This window comes from Neltuma alba, unplaced genomic scaffold, assembly GCF_004799145.2.
Source record: "Neltuma alba isolate B1F8T4 unplaced genomic scaffold, ASM479914v2 tig00012201_pilon, whole genome shotgun sequence".
Taxonomy (NCBI): domain Eukaryota; kingdom Viridiplantae; phylum Streptophyta; class Magnoliopsida; order Fabales; family Fabaceae; genus Neltuma; species Neltuma alba.
Genome location: NW_021636740.1, coordinates 409,853 through 427,688, shown reverse-complemented (window position 1 = coordinate 427,688; position 17,836 = coordinate 409,853). Strand labels below are relative to the sequence as shown.

General features: G+C 36.6%; 2 protein-coding genes across 2 annotated transcripts; both read left to right on the top strand.

The window, feature by feature from the left end:
- Positions 1-752: 752 nt before the first annotated feature.
- On the top strand, positions 753-12,844 carry LOC114724838 (mediator of RNA polymerase II transcription subunit 23). The gene is given in 22 exon segments (XM_028911286.1): positions 753-1,078; positions 1,189-1,232; positions 1,996-2,095; positions 2,217-3,191; positions 3,328-3,562; positions 3,883-4,097; positions 4,321-4,528; positions 5,432-5,712; positions 5,968-6,051; positions 6,598-6,692; positions 6,954-7,116; positions 7,264-7,509; positions 7,915-8,085; positions 8,170-8,283; positions 8,379-8,504; positions 9,447-9,595; positions 9,902-10,142; positions 10,421-11,195; positions 11,552-11,733; positions 12,124-12,227; positions 12,333-12,397; positions 12,400-12,844. Coding segments are annotated over 22 exon segments (4,806 nt in total). The 5' UTR covers positions 753-976; the 3' UTR covers positions 12,531-12,844.
- A 1,551-nt stretch (positions 12,845-14,395) lies between these two features.
- Positions 14,396-16,244, top strand: LOC114724843 (50S ribosomal protein L27, chloroplastic). Its single transcript, XM_028911291.1, has 4 exons — positions 14,396-14,520; positions 14,668-14,977; positions 15,626-15,727; positions 15,811-16,244. The coding sequence occupies exons 2-4, from the start codon at positions 14,684-14,686 to the stop codon at positions 15,988-15,990; spliced, it is 576 nt and encodes a 191-aa protein (XP_028767124.1). The 5' UTR covers positions 14,396-14,520; positions 14,668-14,683; the 3' UTR covers positions 15,991-16,244.
- The last annotated feature ends 1,592 nt before the right edge of the window (positions 16,245-17,836 follow it).

The window sequence follows — 17,836 nt, the reverse complement described above, 5'->3', positions numbered from 1 at the left end:
GAAACACTTTATGACATTTGCTTTGATAATATACTTGTTCTTTGTTTTCATATTGAATAATAGATTTTTTACAATAAAATGTAATTTCCTGACCCAAAAAAAACGGGGATTAAGGTGAAAATTAGTTTCTGGGCATGCTTGGAATGGCTTACAAGTAGTTTTTTTAACCTTACTTATAAAATACGAGATAAGTATGTGATAAAAGTTTTATCTCGACTTGTGTAAAATGCGTTTATAAAAACTTATTTAAGCTAACCCAAACAAGCATTTCAAAGTTTTTGGTTAAAAGCAATATTACTCTGAAAGATTATTTTGGATTTAATGTTGTTGCATAAGTTTTAAAATGCAATAATGTTACCCCCTCCTATTAAAAAATAATTTTGACAGTTAAGAAATTGACATTAAATCCAAAAGAAAAAACTTCATAAGCAATGTTGCTTCTTAATGAAAAATTTGTGAGTAAATTTTTACTTTAACTTGAAAAATTACACAAGTTACTTTTCTTTTGTCAAAATAAATAATTATATACACATTGCTATAATTTTGTTCTCTTTTCTTGTCAAATATTAGAGCTTTTTACATTAATCAAATTCGGATAATCTCGATCGAGGAACATTATTCACAAAATCGTATTGGTTTGTTCCGGTTAAAATTATTTTAAGAAAAGTCCATTCTCATTAAAATTAAAAAAAACCGGGAATAATTCACCCAAGAAAAGCCGGGGATGAAAAGAAGAAAAAGGACACCTTTCCGCAATGGAGAACGGGCGTACTGTGGAAACTGGAAAGGGATGATATCTAGCGAACTGGTGCCATTGTACGGTGTTTGAGACTTGGAAATTTTTTTCCTTTTCCGTTTCTCGTTCTGCATAACAAAAAAATATTGTTCCGTGGATATCTAACTAAAAGCAGAGGTTCGACTGCATGCTCACGGCATAGTTGATGGGAGATGCAGTCAATTGAATGAAAACAAAGAAATGGATCAAACTCAGAGATCACCACCAGGAACAGCCTCTCGGGCTTATCAGTTACACCCTGCCCGAACCGCCATTCTCGATCTGTTCAACCTTTACTTGGGAGTAAGCAGCTCCCTCTTTTCCCACTCTTCTTTTATATCCTTTCTTCTCAACTTTCACTTGTTTTGGTAATTCTATCTTCTATTATGTTCTTCTTCTTTTTTTCCCGGCAGAGAAACAGCCGCCAGAAACCCGATGATACAATCCGTGAACTGCCGTAAGTGTAGCTATTTTTTACACTGAAAGTTTTGATTTTTGGGCATTCCGAGGCTTTAGTTCTCTGGTTCATAGTCAACGTTCCGGTGTTTGCAGTTGATCAGGCTTTAGTTGCAGTATGTGGAAGGAAATAAGTGTTATTAGACAAATTCAATTCAGTTTGGAGCTTGTGTAATAATCTGCTCGTCTTAATGATATCCTTTTTGGACACTATTTGTTGAACGTCGAGTCACCCAAAAATGTGTCGCGACATTTCCCAAGCCACCAATGTCGTTGCACGCTGTCACTTTGCTCTTGTTGGCTTCAATTCTTTATTTTCTGCGGGCACCGCCCTTTTTCTTTTCACGCGGCAGTTCAATTATTGCTATAATTCTATGTCTTCTCCGTCTCCTTTCTTTCAACAATCGAACTGCCACTCATGACAACATTCAATTTCCGAGTCAATTATTCTTGTTGGTTTCATAAAACATTTTCTAAATCTCAAAATCCCAAGAATAATTCGTTAATTTATCTAACTTAGTTAATCTCTCCTGGCATGTAAAAATTCACGGGATTTATAGAATTTGTGGTTTTCATTTTCATTCAGAGAGATTCTCTTTGTGCCATTTGGTGTTGATTATTTTGCTTTCGCTTTATCCATACTCCTAAAATCATTGGTTGCCTTGTGCTGGTTCTTCAAGCGTGCCTTAACGAAGATATTCCCACTTTGGTTGCTTCTCGTATCCGTTGATGTCTTATTTCTTCCATATTTGAATTACTTTCAGGAACAAATCACAAAAGCGTGTACTTGCTCTGAACAGAGAGCTTCCTCCACCAAATGAGCAATTCCTTCTAGATTTTGAGCAACTTCAGAGCCAGTTTCCTGTGAGTTTGAAATCACACTGTGCAACGCAATGCATCTCCTTATGTTGTTTCTGTTTTGTTCATAGCTTTTTTGAAAATAGCATGTGACATTGAATGTTGTTAATGCTCTGTTCTATTTCAGGACCAAGATCAGTTACGTTCTGTAACTGAAGCTATTCTCATATCTCTGGTTGTGCAGTGCAGCAGTCATGCACCAAGGGCAGAATTTCTTCTATTTGCTTTGCGGAGCTTATGTGGTATTAGATACATTAACTGGGATACTTTTTTGCCATCCCTTCTCTCTTCAGTTTCGTCAGCAGATATGCCTGCTGGCCAGGGTAGTCAAGCAGTGCCAGCTGTTTCCTCTTCAAACTTATTGCAGTCAGGCATGTTACCACCGTCAAGCACGATAACCAATGTGTCTAATTTTCAGTCTTCAAATCCTGCATCTCCACTACCTTCTGTTCATCCCATTGGCTCCCCTCCTCAATCGAGCATTGAACCATCAAGTTGTGCAGCTATATCTCCTGTCAAATCTTCTGATATGTTATGCTCTGGACAACAATCTAAAACAAGAGGCATTCCATCTGTTCGTAATAATGATATTAGTAGCCTCCGTCAGCTATGTTGCAAAATTATTTTGATTGGTCTTGAGTCTGATTTGAAACCAGTGACTCATGCTGAAATCTTCCATCACATGCTAAATTGGCTGGTAAATTGGGACCAAAGGCACCAGGGAGTTGATGAACCTGATCTAGTAAAAGCATGGAGGCCTGACAAAGCTTTAATTGCTTGGCTACACGGTTGTTTGGATGTGATCTGGCTTTTAGTTGATGAAGGAAAATGCCGAGTTCCCTTTTATGAATTACTTCGTAGTGGTTTGCAATTTATAGAGAACATACCTGATGATGAAGCCTTATTTACACTTATTTTGGAGATCCACAGGAGACGAGATATGATGGCTATGCACATGCAAATGCTAGACCAACATCTTCATTGTCCAACGTTTGGCACTCCTCGAATTCTTACTCAGACTCCTAATATTTCAGGCGAAGCAGGCATGAGACTTGCACCAATCACATATTTAAGTGTACTTGGGGAACCATTACATGGAGAGGTGATGACTTTTCAAGGAACTCTTAGTATTAAAATGCAGTCTAATTACTTGTAATTTAGCAATAGATACTTACCTTATTTACTTTTAATCATAGCTTGTCCTAATTTGGTAAGTTAATCCATTTTTGATGCCGTAGGATCTTGCAACTTCTATCCAGAAGGGAAGTTTGGATTGGGAGAGAGCTTTACGTTGTATAAGGCACGCTCTTCGCACCACCCCATCACCTGATTGGTGGAGACGTGTGCTACTAGTAGTTCCTTGCTTTAGGCCTTCCTCTCAAGGGCCTACTCCTGGTGCTGTTTTTTCTTCAGAAATGATCTGTGAGGCAACAATTGATAGAATTGTTGAGTTGTTGAAATTAACAAATTCAGGCAATGACAATTTCTCCTTTTTACATGTATTGTTGAGTTTATTTGTCTAAAGGGTTTTTTACATTAGGGGGTGTTCAAGAGGCATAGGCATAAGTACTTTTGGGCCTTGCCTAGGAGCTTAAGCACTAGGTAGGTTTGGTTAATAGTTGCACTTGTGTTGAAAGATAGAGCACTCCTAAATTTTTGGTTAGCGTGCGATCTTTACTGTTTTTGACTAATTGGTCATGCTTTGTTTAATGTGGGAAAACAATTGGTTCCTGAAACTGTTTTGTGCGTTATCCTGAAAAGCTAATTCTGGCTAAATATTGTCATTCTTGCAGAGGTAAATTGCTGGCAGGACTGGCTTGTCTTCTCCGACATTTTCTATTTTTTCATGAAAAGTGGGTGCATTGATTTTGTTGAGTTTGTAGACAAGCTGGTTTTACGCCTTGCAGAGAATGACAACCTTCTAAAAACAAACCATGTGACTTGGCTTCTTGCACAAATAATTCGAGTTGAGCTGGTTCTGAATGCTTTGAATTCAGATGCTAGAAAGGTAGAGAAATAAATCATAGTTTCATTATCTGGCCTTCATTGAGATGTGTTTGTTTTTCCTTCCACTTTTATTCCACTGATAAATTATTGTCTCTGGAGGGTATTTAGTCAGCAATCTTCTGAATAAATGGGTATTTTTCATTTCTCGACTTTCTAGTTTGGCTTTTCTTTGGGTAAGGATTAATGCTAAAGTTGATGTCGAATGATCATGGCATTGCTTACAGGTGGAGACTACCCGAAAGATTCTTTCATTTCACAGAGAAGAGCGGAACCCTGATCCCAATAACCCACAAAGTATATTGCTTGATTTTGTTAGCAGCTGCCAAAATTTACGTATTTGGTCATTGAATACATCAACCAGAGACTATCTCAACAATGAGCAACTTCAAAAGGGAAAGCAAATAGATGAATGGTGGAAACAAGCAAGCAAAGGTACATTGAAACATGGATTTTATTGTCAGTGAAATTGTAAAATCAACATGTGATGTTTTGCTATTGGCTGATGGTTGACAAGGTCTGTTTTGCTCTGCAAATTCTCCTATCTTATGAAATGGAATTCAACAATCATTATACCTTGTTGGAACTCTGTAGTTTCTAGTATTAGTTATAGTCAAAATGCTTGTGGTAATGCATGAATTTAGTGTACAAAATCAAGGGAAAAGACCCAGCGGAATTACAGAAAATGAAAACAGAAACAAAGATAGAACACTCGCAGGCCACTTCAGCTTTTTGACAGGCTAGACCATTCCACTCGTAATATGCTTAACCACTCTTTCCTTCCTTCTGAGCCCATATTATCCTCCTTCCTTAGTTAGCCTCTTTTGTCCATCTCACCCCTCTCTGCCAGCTCAGCTCTGCTTCCAAACAATGGGCCCTGGCTCAGCTGCTGCCTTCCTTTGCTTCCTCACATATTTATTTAACTCTGGTTGGGCCAGACTAGGCCCAACATATCTATCAATGTGAGGTTGCCCATATAATAAATTGGTGTTTGATCAGTTGTTAAAGTGTGGCTTTATTGCATAGTCAAGTAATTGCATAAAAGAGCTGCAGCCTGATCTTGAGCAACTGGTTCTAGCAATATTATTATCAGTTTGTTACTTCTTTGGACCATTAAGTTATTATCGTCAAATGCACAATGTATGTCAATGCAGATGAAGTTAGTTGGTTGAGTTCTTCAGGGACTCCCCTTTTGGTTTATGTCGGAATCAATGAGCCTTATTGAGCGAGCAATTGTTTTGTTATTTCCTTATATAGCTGCTGGATATATATATGTTGTTTAACTTCACATGGGATTAAAGTGTATGTGCTTATTGCCAAGCATTTGTGATTTTTCAGGGGATCGCATGATGGATTATATGACTATGGATGAACGCTCAATAGGGATGTTTTGGGTTGTCTCCTACACAATGGCACAACCTGCTTGTGAAACAGTAATGCATTGGTTAACTTCTGCTGGAGTTATTGAGATGATTACGGGACCAAATCTACAGTCACCAGAGAGATTAATGGCTACACGGGAAGTGAGCCCGCTGCCTATATCATTGTTGTCTGGTTTTGCAATGAACTCATGCATGAAGCTATCGTATCAAATGGAAGAAAACATTTTTTCCGGGCAGGTTGTTCTTAATTCTCTCTCTCTTAGTGGGTGTGTCTAGTGTTTAGGTTCATTGATTAGCATGTTTGTTATACCTCATAAAAGTTAACTGGTGGTGTAATTGTTTTTGTATTATCATAGACTAGTTATAATTTTCTGAGCAATGATTTTTTCTCATGGGAATGACTTTGGTGAGCTAGAAATGGAAAATCTTAATCTAATTGGGTTATAAAGAAATCATTATCTTGAGATATATGCCTTTCTTATTTTTATGCAGGTTGTACCCAGCATTGCAATGGTTGAAACGTATACTAGATTGTTGCTTATTGCACCTCATTCGCTATTTCGCTCACATTTCAATGTAATTTCTCTGCCCTCAAAGATTATTACATCTTTTGTAATTCATTTTATATCATGCAAATAAAGAAGTGCTATGCATCAATGGTGCGTTTAGTAAAAAATACTTTTGCTTTTCTCTTTGACCGGAGGCTGAAATTGAATACTAAAATGGAGTACTGTGATAGAATTTCAATTTTTGTGTGAAAATTATCTGGCATCGTTTGATGTGTATTGTATGGAAGATGGTCATATCGTGAAGTGTACCTTATTTTGAGACCCATTTTAAAGTGTTATTTATTATTTTCCTTTGTGAATTGTAAGAGACTATCAGAGTCTATCAGAAGAACCGTGATGAGAGGTTGTTGATCTCTTGCCATCTGATTCTTTTTGTCAATCACTGACCTAATGCTTATGCTTCTTATGGTGTCATAAAGACAATCTATTCTAGTCTAGTTTTCATTGGTTAAGACATTGTAGATATTCCTACTATTCATGTTATTTAGTCTTCATTTGTTAACTTGCTTGCCACTATTAAGATACTATCTGTTTACAATGTTATTTATTTCAGCATCTAGTGCAAAGAAATCCTTCTTTATTGAGCAAACCTGGAGTGTCGCTTTTGGTACTTGAGATATTGAACTACAGATTGCTTCCACTTTACAGGTGATTATTACTGTGTCCCTTAATATAAAATTCTCCTTCTAATGAACATATAGATAGTTTGGCATTTTGTTGGTTCTTTCTATTGTTCCTTTTTGCCCCTTTCGTTTTGATAAACACATTCAATAGATAATATTTCGCTATCTTCTTGGTGCTCCAAAATCTGTCTCTAGCTTCCTGAAATGAACTTAATCAGCAGCATGCCTCTTCATTTTGCCTGGAATCAAACGTTAGCCCAAGTTACATCTTTTTGTTTGTGTATAGGTACCAAGGAAAAAGCAAAGCCTTGATGTATGATGTTATAAAGATTATTTCTGCCCTAAAAGCAAAACGAGGAGATCATCGGGTATTCAGATTAGCCGAAAATCTGTGCCTGAATCTTATTTTCTCATTGAGAGATTTTTTCTTGGTTAAAAGGGAAGGAAAGGTATTTGCTTTGATCTCCAAGCTGTACTTCATTTCCCTCTTTTCAGTTATGGTTCTAGTTTTTTTAAGAAAAAATTCTTTCATGTCCATTTGGTGCAAACTGATGCTTTATTATTATCATTATTTTTATTCCTTTCACAATTTACAGGGTCCAACTGAATTTACTGAAACTCTGAATCGCGTAACTGTAATTACACTTGCTATCCTTATTAAAACACGAGGGATTGCTGATGCTGAGCACCTGCTTTATCTCCCAACTATGTTGGAACAAATAATGGCAACTAGCCAGCATACATGGTCTGAAAAAACTCTTCATTACTTTCCTTCTGTTCTGCGTGATGCCCTGGGCAGTCGAATGGATAAAAGGAGTCTTTCTATACAAGCATGGCAGCAGGTTTGTTTTGCAAGTTTGTGTTATCATGCTCATATTTCTGCTGGCATGGCTGTTACAATGATAAAGGATACTTATACATGTTCACCAAAAGGTTAAAAAAAGGAGAGGGGGGGGGGGTAATAAAAGTTTTGATGACTCAAGTTTGCCTCAATTGATTTGGTTTCTGAAGTTTAATTTTTATCAATCAAGTCTCTAAAGTTTCATTAAAGAACAGGTTCAAAGGCGGACCACTTTGATCTATGGATCAATTATTTTAAGTGTTTCTATGCAATAGCTAACATTCTTTTGCAATACGATAGAAATATTAAATATGATAGAGCCTACTTAGTACATACTTTAGAAATTTAGCCATAATGTTTTGATTTTTTTGGCATATTTATGTTAATATAGAAGACACTTTTGCAGGCAGAAGCCACTGTTTTACACCAATGCACACAGCTTCTTACCGCATCAGCTGATCCTAATTATATTGTGACCTATGTCGGTCACAGTTTCCCTCAGCATCGACAATATTTGTGTGCTGGTGCATGGACATTAATGCATGGACATGGAGAAAACATTAATGGTGGAACCTTGGTATTCATCCTCTAACAGCTTTTCTGAAGGCTTATTATTTCACTGCTTCATGATGTATCTTGAACTTTACACATATGTGTGTAGGCACGTGTCCTTAGGGAATTTTCTCCTGAAGAGGTGACGTCTAATATTTACACAATGGTGGATGTTTTGCTTCATCATATTCAAATTGAAGTTCAACATGGGCATTCCGTACAGGTTGTTAACTTTGCAGAGGATGTATTTCTATTCTGCAGTTTAGTACCTTGTTAATTCTTCAGTGTACTTACAACTTTTTTTTGGGGGTTTTGTAGGACCTTCTGTTAAAAGCTTGTGCAAATCTTGGATTTTTTGTTTGGATGAATGAGTTGCTTCCCTTAGATATCTTGCTTCTGGCACTTATTGATCGTGATGATGATCCCCATGCATTGCGAATTGCGGTATGCACGTTCTATCTCTCCATTGTATTGTTGATTATGAACTTATATGCGCACAAAAAACTTGGCCTCTCTCTTTTTTAAATAAAAAGGGAATGAATTTCTGGTAATTGTTGGTTCCTTTATCTATTGCTAAGCAGTCAGTTCATGCGACTTAATAGATATTAAAGTCTTCCCTTTTGTTTTATTGCTAGCCACATTCTATTCTTCCAAAAGGACTAACTGTGGTGGTTTTTATATCTTCTTATAATATTCTATTCACTCTTTCACTAGGTGATTTATCCTTATTGACAAGTTCATTTATAATTTACTACTTTAGATCAAGTCATCTATTTGTTGTTATGCAATTGCTGGTGGTTGCTTTCAATTAGAATATGCTGTTTGGGATCTTTGGTGACGGTATCCAACTCTAGAGCAATTTCTGGTAAGATGGCAAAAGCTTGTAGAACAGTGCAGTTTTTCTTGTGCTTTGGTGCATTGTACTGACATTTTCAGGGCCCCTTCATGGCCTTTAGATATATTTTAAGACTAGATTTTGTTTTTGGCTTCTCACTGGTATTCTGCATAGCGTCCTTGTCAAATATGCAGGGAGTTAAGCATTGCTTAGTTTCAAAGTTGAGGCCCTATGTGTTTCAGTTTTCTCCTCTACGAGATTTTTCCGCCGCCTATATACCATTGTAATGGATGCCTTAAATCCCAAATGTCATCATGATCTGTTGAGATGAATTGTTTACCAAACCAAGAATGAACTTTTGAACGTGGTGTTTTAGTGAAGTCTTTAATGTTATTTTTACTAAATTGCAAATATGTTTTAAGAAGAAGTTGTTGTCAGTTGTTTTGGACGCTGAAGTTGCTTTGTAGATGTTTCTATCTTTCAAGGAGACATGGTTCTTGAGCTTTTTTCTCATTTTGTATGGAGTAATAATGTAGCAATAAATACTGCAGATCAGTCTCCTTGATAGACAAGAGCTTCAGCAAAGAGTAAAACAATTTATTGTGACTCGTGGACCCCCTGAGCATTGGCTTTACACTGGACAATTCAAGCGGGTTGAACTGCAAAAGGCTCTTGGAAATCACCTTTCGTGGAAGGACAAGTAGGTTATGTAAAAATAATGTCTATTCTGTATTTTGCTTAGATCAAGCATCATCTAAATTAATTGGCAGTGATCAAGACTGGTGATAATGGAACTTGAAAAAAGAAAGAAAAAACCATTAGTTGTTTTTGATTTATCTGGGAAATGGAGTTGCAATCTGTGTTTCATTAATTTTTTTCACTGAAACTGATCTTTTGTTGAAGTAAACGAATTATATCTTTATGTGGGGGATGGAGACGCAACTAATGTGTCTTGATTCTACCTTGAACATTGCATGCACTCACAGTTTCCACAATAACATTCCAGGCACCCAGTGTTCTTTGATGATATTGCAGCCCGTTTGCTTCCAGTCATCCCTTTAATTATTTATAGACTTATTGAAAATGACGCAATGGATCTAGCAGACAGAGTATTGGCCATGTATGCTCCATTGCTTGCTTACTACCCTCTAAGATTTACATTTGTTCGTGATATACTTGCATATTTCTATGGCCATCTTCCTGGAAAGCTCATTCTTCGAATACTCTATGTACTTGATATCAAGAAGGTAACCCTTCCCTTTTCTGCTAAGTGACGGAATAATCATTCTTTCTATTCAAGTGACACACACACACACACACACACACACACACAAACAAAAGATACAAGAAGAGAGTAAGGTCATTTTATGCAATAAATTTTAGAAGAAGAATGGTGGATTTAATACACACGCACGCACACAATATCAATATTAATTTCACGCTGGAATCTTCATTAACTGTTTGAAATGGCATTATTCTGCAAATATATAACAGGTCTGGTTTTTTCTTTTCTTTTTTTTTCCAGATTCCTTTGTCGGATTCATTCCCACAGCAAATAAGCTCTTCCAATCCAGTCATGTGCCCTCCTATGGACTATTTTGCTACTCTCTTGTTGGGAATAGTGAATAATGTGATCCCTCCATTGCATAACAATTCAAAGTCTGGATCAAGCACTGATGCTTCAAACAATGCACTACGCTCTCTGCATAACAAGCCTCCAGCAGTATCTCAGTCTGGGACTGCAAATGCTTTGGAGGGCCCAAAAGCTTTCTACCAAATTCAGGATCCTGGCACATATACTCAACTGGTTCTTGAGACTGCTGTCATTGAAATCCTCTCCCTCCCTGTCTCTGCGTCTCAGATAGTACAATCGCTCATTCAAATTATTGTAAATATACAACCAACATTGATCCAATCCAGTAACGGTCTCCATGGTGGTTCAAATGGTGTAGGGCAAGGTTCGGTACTGCCAACATCTCCTTCAGGGGGAAGTACAGATTCCTTAGGTGCTAGCAGATCATCTCCTTCGGTTTCTGGAATAAGTACCTCTAACTTTGCCTCACGAAGTGGTTATTCATGCCAACAACTATCTTGCTTGTTCATTCAAGCTTGTGGTCTCCTTCTGGCTCAGCTGCCTCCTGAATTTCACTTACAACTTTACATGGAGACAACACGCATAATAAAAGAGAACTGGTGGCTTACAGATGGGAAAAAGTCACTTGGGGAAATAGATTCTGCTGTTGGCTACGCTTTGTTGGATCCAACTTGGGCAGCACAGGACAATACCTCTACGGCCATTGGTATGACTTTGCGGTTGACTTATTCTATTAAACTCATTGCTCAAGACGTTATCGGAATGTGAATTTTCTATATCACTAGTCTTTCAGCCACATTGAAATTGCAACTCACATGCTCTCGTGTTCTATGATGCGAAGTGTCTGAAACATCGGTCAAAACAATCATAGTCTTCACCTACTAACTTGAGCTGTTTGTGAAAATGGTCTTGATGCAATTTTTCGTTTATGTTCAAAGCTTAGTTCTTACTTTATAGATGGCGATTAGACTTTTGCATTTGTTTTGTTAGAAAGCACCTACTTCAACATTAAACTGCTCTCAACTTGGTTCAAATGCCTGAAAGGTTTTGTTGGGTGTACAGGGAATGTGGTTGCCCTACTTCACTCCTTCTTTAGTAACCTCCCTCAGGAATGGCTAGAAGGGACGCACGTCATCATCAAGCAACTTAGGCCAGTAACATCCGTTGCAATGTTGAGGATAGCTTTCCGTATAATGGGTCCACTTCTCCCAAAACTTGCCAATGCTCATGCACTTTTCAGCAAGGTACAGAAAATTATTGACTCTATAAGAAAGCTTTCTTTATGGATGTATGTTAATGGATATGTTATCTGTGTAGCTTGTGCCTGTTTGTCTTTGATGCTTTAATGCTGAAACAAATCCATGAAAGCGTTTATTTCTCCAATCACAAATGCTAACAAACTCCTGCTGCAGATAATCATTAGTTAGATTGTATATTGTGTTTACTAATCATTTATCCAATGTGTGAATACTATTGGAACAAATCATAAAGATTTTGATATAGGCTGTTAGTTTCGTTGGTGCCTGCGACTTTAAATTTATGCTTTTTTGGATGATTCATTAGAACTTTGCTGTGGTTTATGTGATTTATTCCATAACATTTTCCCCTGAACTTCTGTAAAACATCATCCGCAGACCCTTTCATTTCTGTTAAGTGTACTAGTGGATGTATTTGGAAAAAACGTCCAGCCACCCGCGGCCATTGAAGCATCAGAAATAGCTGATATCATTGACTTTATGTAAGTCCTCCTCAATTTTGTTCTATCTAATGTTGTACCTTGAGACAAAATTCTGATCTTCCTGTTGCCTCACGGCTTACACTATTCTCGCCGCTCCATGTTCAGCCATCATGTCATCCATTATGAAGGGCAGGGAGGACCCGTGCAGGCTAGCAGCAAACCTCGACCAGATGTTTGGCTCTCATAGGAAGGGCATCGGAGAGTCTACGTCCAGACGTTCAGCATCTGCTTTCACACCTGAAGCCTGATGTAGATTCTTCTATTTATTTTGCACCCGTTCCAAAGGTCCAGAATCCATCCTAGATGCAAGCACATGAGAGCACATTTCAGAGTTCAAAAAATGGCAGAGAAATGCTTACTCTGTGACGAGTTCAGGGAACAATAAGTTTCAAATGTAAATCTGAACGGTTTGGTAAACTGGGGGTTTACAGATTTGATTAGATTATAGAGCTGTATATAAAACAGATGTTTTGTTTATTTCTCGAGTTTTGTGGGCATAAATTGCAGCAAGCTAGTGAGCCATCGCCCATCTGTATGAAAGAGGGAAAGGGTATATAGTTTTCTTACAGAAGTTTAAAATTTGGAAAGAATAGACATTTTTCCTTCTTTCCCTATAACACCGCTATTGTTTTTTTTTTTTTTTTTCCCAGTTGGGAGTGAGAAGACAAAATTGACTTCTGCTTTTCTTCTATTTGAAAAAAAATATTTAAAAACCTCTGACTTGCTAAGTTTTTTTTGAGGAAAAAGATTTAATTTTCGCCATAGAGATTTGCCTAGTTGCGTTATGAGTTAGTAATCAAATGGTATCAAAACCACGAAAATGCGTTGATCAATTCACCATTTCTTTTTTTCATCTTTCGCCAACAATTCACCGTTTCGTATAATGTTTTTTGTTTTTTAAAATTCAGTGTTGCGTATGAAAATGTCGATTGTTACTCCCAATCTGTTTCATATTTCCAATAATTAACAATTTTACTTAAATAAAATTCAGGTCTCTTCAACTTAATCCAATGTGTCACTTTAAAAGTGAAGCTCACATTCAGTAATTCTCAACCACTTCCCGATTTAGAGAGAGAAGTTGACAGAGAAAACTATGTGTTTGTTTGGTTTTTTGTTTTGAAAACAATTTTTTATTTTTAAAAACAGAGAAACAAAAAACTTATTTAGTAATTTGTTTTTAGTTGATTATTTTAAAAAACAAAAAAATAATAACATATTTTTAAAAACTGAAAAATTAAAACAACTTTTATATGTTTTCTTGTTTTTGTTTTTGTTTGTGTTTTTTATTTTTCATTTTCAAAAATTAAAAAAAAATCTTCTTTTCTTCTTATTTGCTACCTGTTACCTATCACTACTGATTACAACTACTATTTGTCAAAATGTGATTTTTTTTAATATATTTTTAAATGTGGTTTTTAAAAATTATTTTCCACTTGGTTTTTTTTTCCAAAAATCGTTCTTGAAAAACAATTTTAGAAAATTATTTTGAGAATAAAAAATAAAGAACAAAAAGCGTATGTTTCTTTTTTTTACCATCTATATTGCTGTGTTGTTTTCAGTACTATTTATAAAAAAAAAAAATTGAAGTTCAAAACCCATGTCACTGACCTTGTTCCGGTTTCTCGCTTCGTCTAGATTAAGGGCCTGTTTGTTTTTGTTTTATGATTTCTTATTCTCAAAACAATTTTATAAAATTGTTTTTAAGAACAAGTTTTGGAAACAGAAAACAAAAACCTTTGTTTGGAAAATAATTTTTAAAAAATCACATTTAAAAAAAATATAAAAAATTATATTTTGACAAGTGATAGTTATCACCGATAATAATAAATAGTAGGTAGTAGAGAAGAAGAGAAGAAGATTTCTCTAATTTTTCAAAACAAAAAAATAAAAAACACAAAAACAAAAATAAGAAAACATGTAAAAGTTGTTTTGGTTTTTCAGTTTTTAAAAACAGATTATTGTTTTTTTGTTTTTTAAAACAATCAACTAAAAACATATTGCCAAACAAGTATTTTTATTTTTCTATTTTTAAAAACAAAAAGTTGTTCTTAAAACAAGAAACCAAACGAGTCCTAAGTTTCTTCTTTTTTTTTTACTTGGTGTTAGACCTGGGCTAAGATGCTCAGGGGTATTTGAATAACCCAGATATTATAACCGGATTGTGTTCACATAACCTCGAGTGTTTCCTTATCTTGGAACGCTCAGCTCCCTTATTCCCAAGGACATATATTGATCTCTGTAATAGATTGATGTGGATGTCTTTGAGCCTCCCCGCTAGCAGTTGAAAGATAAGGTCTCTGGGACTTTCCCCTTCTCTTCTTTGCGCTTAACATAACCCTAATTATTTCAATCAAAATTCCGGCTTTTCGCTGTTCATTCTTTTCCCTGATTGGTCTAATATCTAATTTACCTCAGATAATTTGTTCCTTCTGTTTCTCAGAAGATTGAGAAATATTATGGCCGCAACGTCTATGAGTTTCAGCATAGCAAGCGCATTCAAAGGCCTTTCCTTGGCTTCAAGCTCTTCCTCGTCCTTCTTCAAAGGTGATTGCGGCAGCATCAATGTGGCTCCCAAGCCACTGGTCTCATTCCCCAAGAAATTCCCATTAACGATTGAGAATGCGCACAAGAAAGGAGCTGGAAGCACAAAGAATGGCCGTGATTCCAGAGGACAGAGGCTTGGGGTCAAAATTTTCGGTGACCAAGTCGCGAAGCCCGGTTCAATCATTGTTCGTCAGCGTGGAACCAAGGTGCCGATTGCTTGCTTATCATTATTGTTTTTGTCCTTTTTTTTTTTTTGAAGGTTTGAATTGTTCTCTAAGTTGCAGACAACTGATGAATGTTGAGTAGTTTTCTTTTATATTTTGCAACAACTAAATGAGGTTGGCTTTGGGCACTCTTCAATTTTTTCACATTATTCCACTTCAAATGATGTTTGATTTTGCAGCCAAGATGATACTTGGATAACGACGAGATGAATAAATAATCTTTTGGAACAGTAATTAAAGTGCTCTCAACTTTCAAGCATACTGAATAAAAAGTCTTTCGGAATCCTCAATGTGAAAATTTTATGGTACAGTTTGTGCCTGGGGAGTAGAACAGAATGAACTGACGAACATCTCTAATATCCCATAACTATAAGGTCTTGCTACTAGTTAGCATGGTGCTTGCACAGACTTAAAGAACTTCCTCACGCCAGTCATTTGAAATATTAAGCATGTTGCTATTGAGAAAGTAATATGGTGGCAAAGTTACAACTTAAGCTCAAGTCTGTGCACATTGCATAGCCTTTGATTACTGCCACACACCACTTTTTTAAGGCATATCAGTAGTGCTTGTAGCGCCTTTGTGTTGATTTTTTAAATTCTTCTGATTATGTTTTTTGGGCAACACTCAAGTTTCATGCAGGAAACAATGTGGGGCTGGGCAAAGACTATACGATCTTTTCCTTGATTGATGGAGTCGTTAAGTTTGAGAAATTTGGGCCTGACAGGAAAAAGGTTAGTTAAGGTTCTTAAGTCTTCTTCGGATTATAGTCCAAGTAAGCAGACTGATATATATATATATATATATATAATTGCAGGTGAGTGTTTATCCAAGAGAAGTACAGCCTGAGAACCCCAACAGTTATCGAGCACGGAAGAGGGAGTACTTCAGGATGAGGCGTGAGCGCAAGAAAGCTAGAGAAGAAGCAGCGATAGTTCAATCTCAGCTGGTGCTTGCTTCTGCTGATGAATCTGCAATTGTTAATCCAATGTGTTGATTTGTATCACTGGCCCCCCTCCCCGGTCCCCTCAAAAGTATTGTTCATGTATTAGCTAAGTTTCTAATGGTGGAACAAAAATTAGAGTGGTTCTTTTGCTCGAGTAATGAAATCTACTTCATTCACCCCAAGAGAAAAAAGGAATTCTATTTCACTTTGGGATAACAGGTCTTTGACACCCCACCTTAACGCAGGTCAAGTTGTCCATAATTGATCTTATGAGTTATTATCCTCCAAGGTTTACTTTTTTTTTTTTTCTCTCTCTCTCTTTTGGATATAAATACTTTCATGGTCCTCTTCGTGGAAAGTTCATTGTTGAATACTCAATCTTCTTGATTCTGTGTGTTATGTGTAGTCCGAAAAATGAAGTTCACTGTTCATAACTTGTAAATATGTTTTGACTTGTTAGAATTTTTATATTATATTTGGATTTATGAATCTGGACTTCCTTAAAACTTCATATGGAGATCCTTTGGCTGTTGCTAAGGTAAGGATTCTTGACATAACGTGAAACAGAATTCTGATGTTCTTCCTGTTGCCTCACCTCTTGTGTTTATGCCACTCCTTGTTCAGCTTCGTGCCGACCTCCATTTAGTTCGTTCTAATCTCAGTTCTAAAATGGCAGACGAATGCTTAGATTCTTCAGATGTAAATGAATCTGAATTATTTGGTGGTTTCAACTTTTACTGATTTTTGAGGAGATCTAAAGTCAAGATTTTGTGTCTCTGTGGGTATCTCTTGTTGTGCATGATTGTGTCGTCTTCTTTTTCTGTTGGCAGAAGGATGATTGTGTGATTTTGAACTAATTCCATTAGAAAATGTCAGAACTTCAATTGAAGCTTTCGAGAAATAACTAAATCAAACATGCGATCCAAGTCATGATGGAGTGCAAGGGGTGATTATTTTCTAACGGTCGTCTCATATTGGATTTCTATGCTTAAATCGGGAAACTTCCATATGTGATGTAAAATTGCAAGTGGGAAGTGTTTAACTGGTCATAAATAATTGTGCTTGAATATAAAGCCATCTAAATCATTTAGTTATCATAATTTATTTAAACTATATTATCCCGGGAAGCTTGAATCCGTCAATATCCCTACACTTTTGTGCACCTTAATGTCCATTATTCCCCCAAGAAAGAAACCCACTTATACGCAATTGCAAAAGCCGACTAGCATACAAGAAGGCCATAGCCCAAAGAACTCAGACCCAAAAATAACACAACAAAAACAAACTTAGCCCAAAACGACGCAAAGGGAGCAAGAACGGCAGCCCCCAGAAAAATCATGCTAGAAAACGTGGGAAATATAACTTTTCATCTTGTACTTTGCTTCAATTGTTGATTCAACCCCTCAATTTTGATTTGAAACAACTTAATCCTTGTAGTTTTTAAATTTGAAGCAACTCAATCTATATATGTAGTCTCTTAATTCAGCCATAATTTGGATAAACATGCGCACACAATTTCCCCCCGCTAGCTCTGCTTATTCTTGCCACTACTTGCCAGCATTGGAACCTGAAAAAGAGGTCCCAAGTACAATAGAGGCCCAAAAAAACTCAAGAAAAGAAAAGTGCAAAAGACAATTCAAATATTATTCCTACTACTAATGTGGGATTTATCCATTCTACAAGGGAAATATGGGGCTTGAATAAACTTTTTCTTTAATATTAATTTATTATGTATGAAGAGTTTGAATCTAAATTCTTATCTTACCGGTTTGAGTTAGGTGCAGGTGACTCCAATAATTTATGCAAGTACGTGAGGGGAACTCTCCCCCCCCCCCCCGGGGCCCTTTTTTCCTTCTCTCTCTTGGTACAGAGGGAACTCTTGTTGAAGCAGTCAATT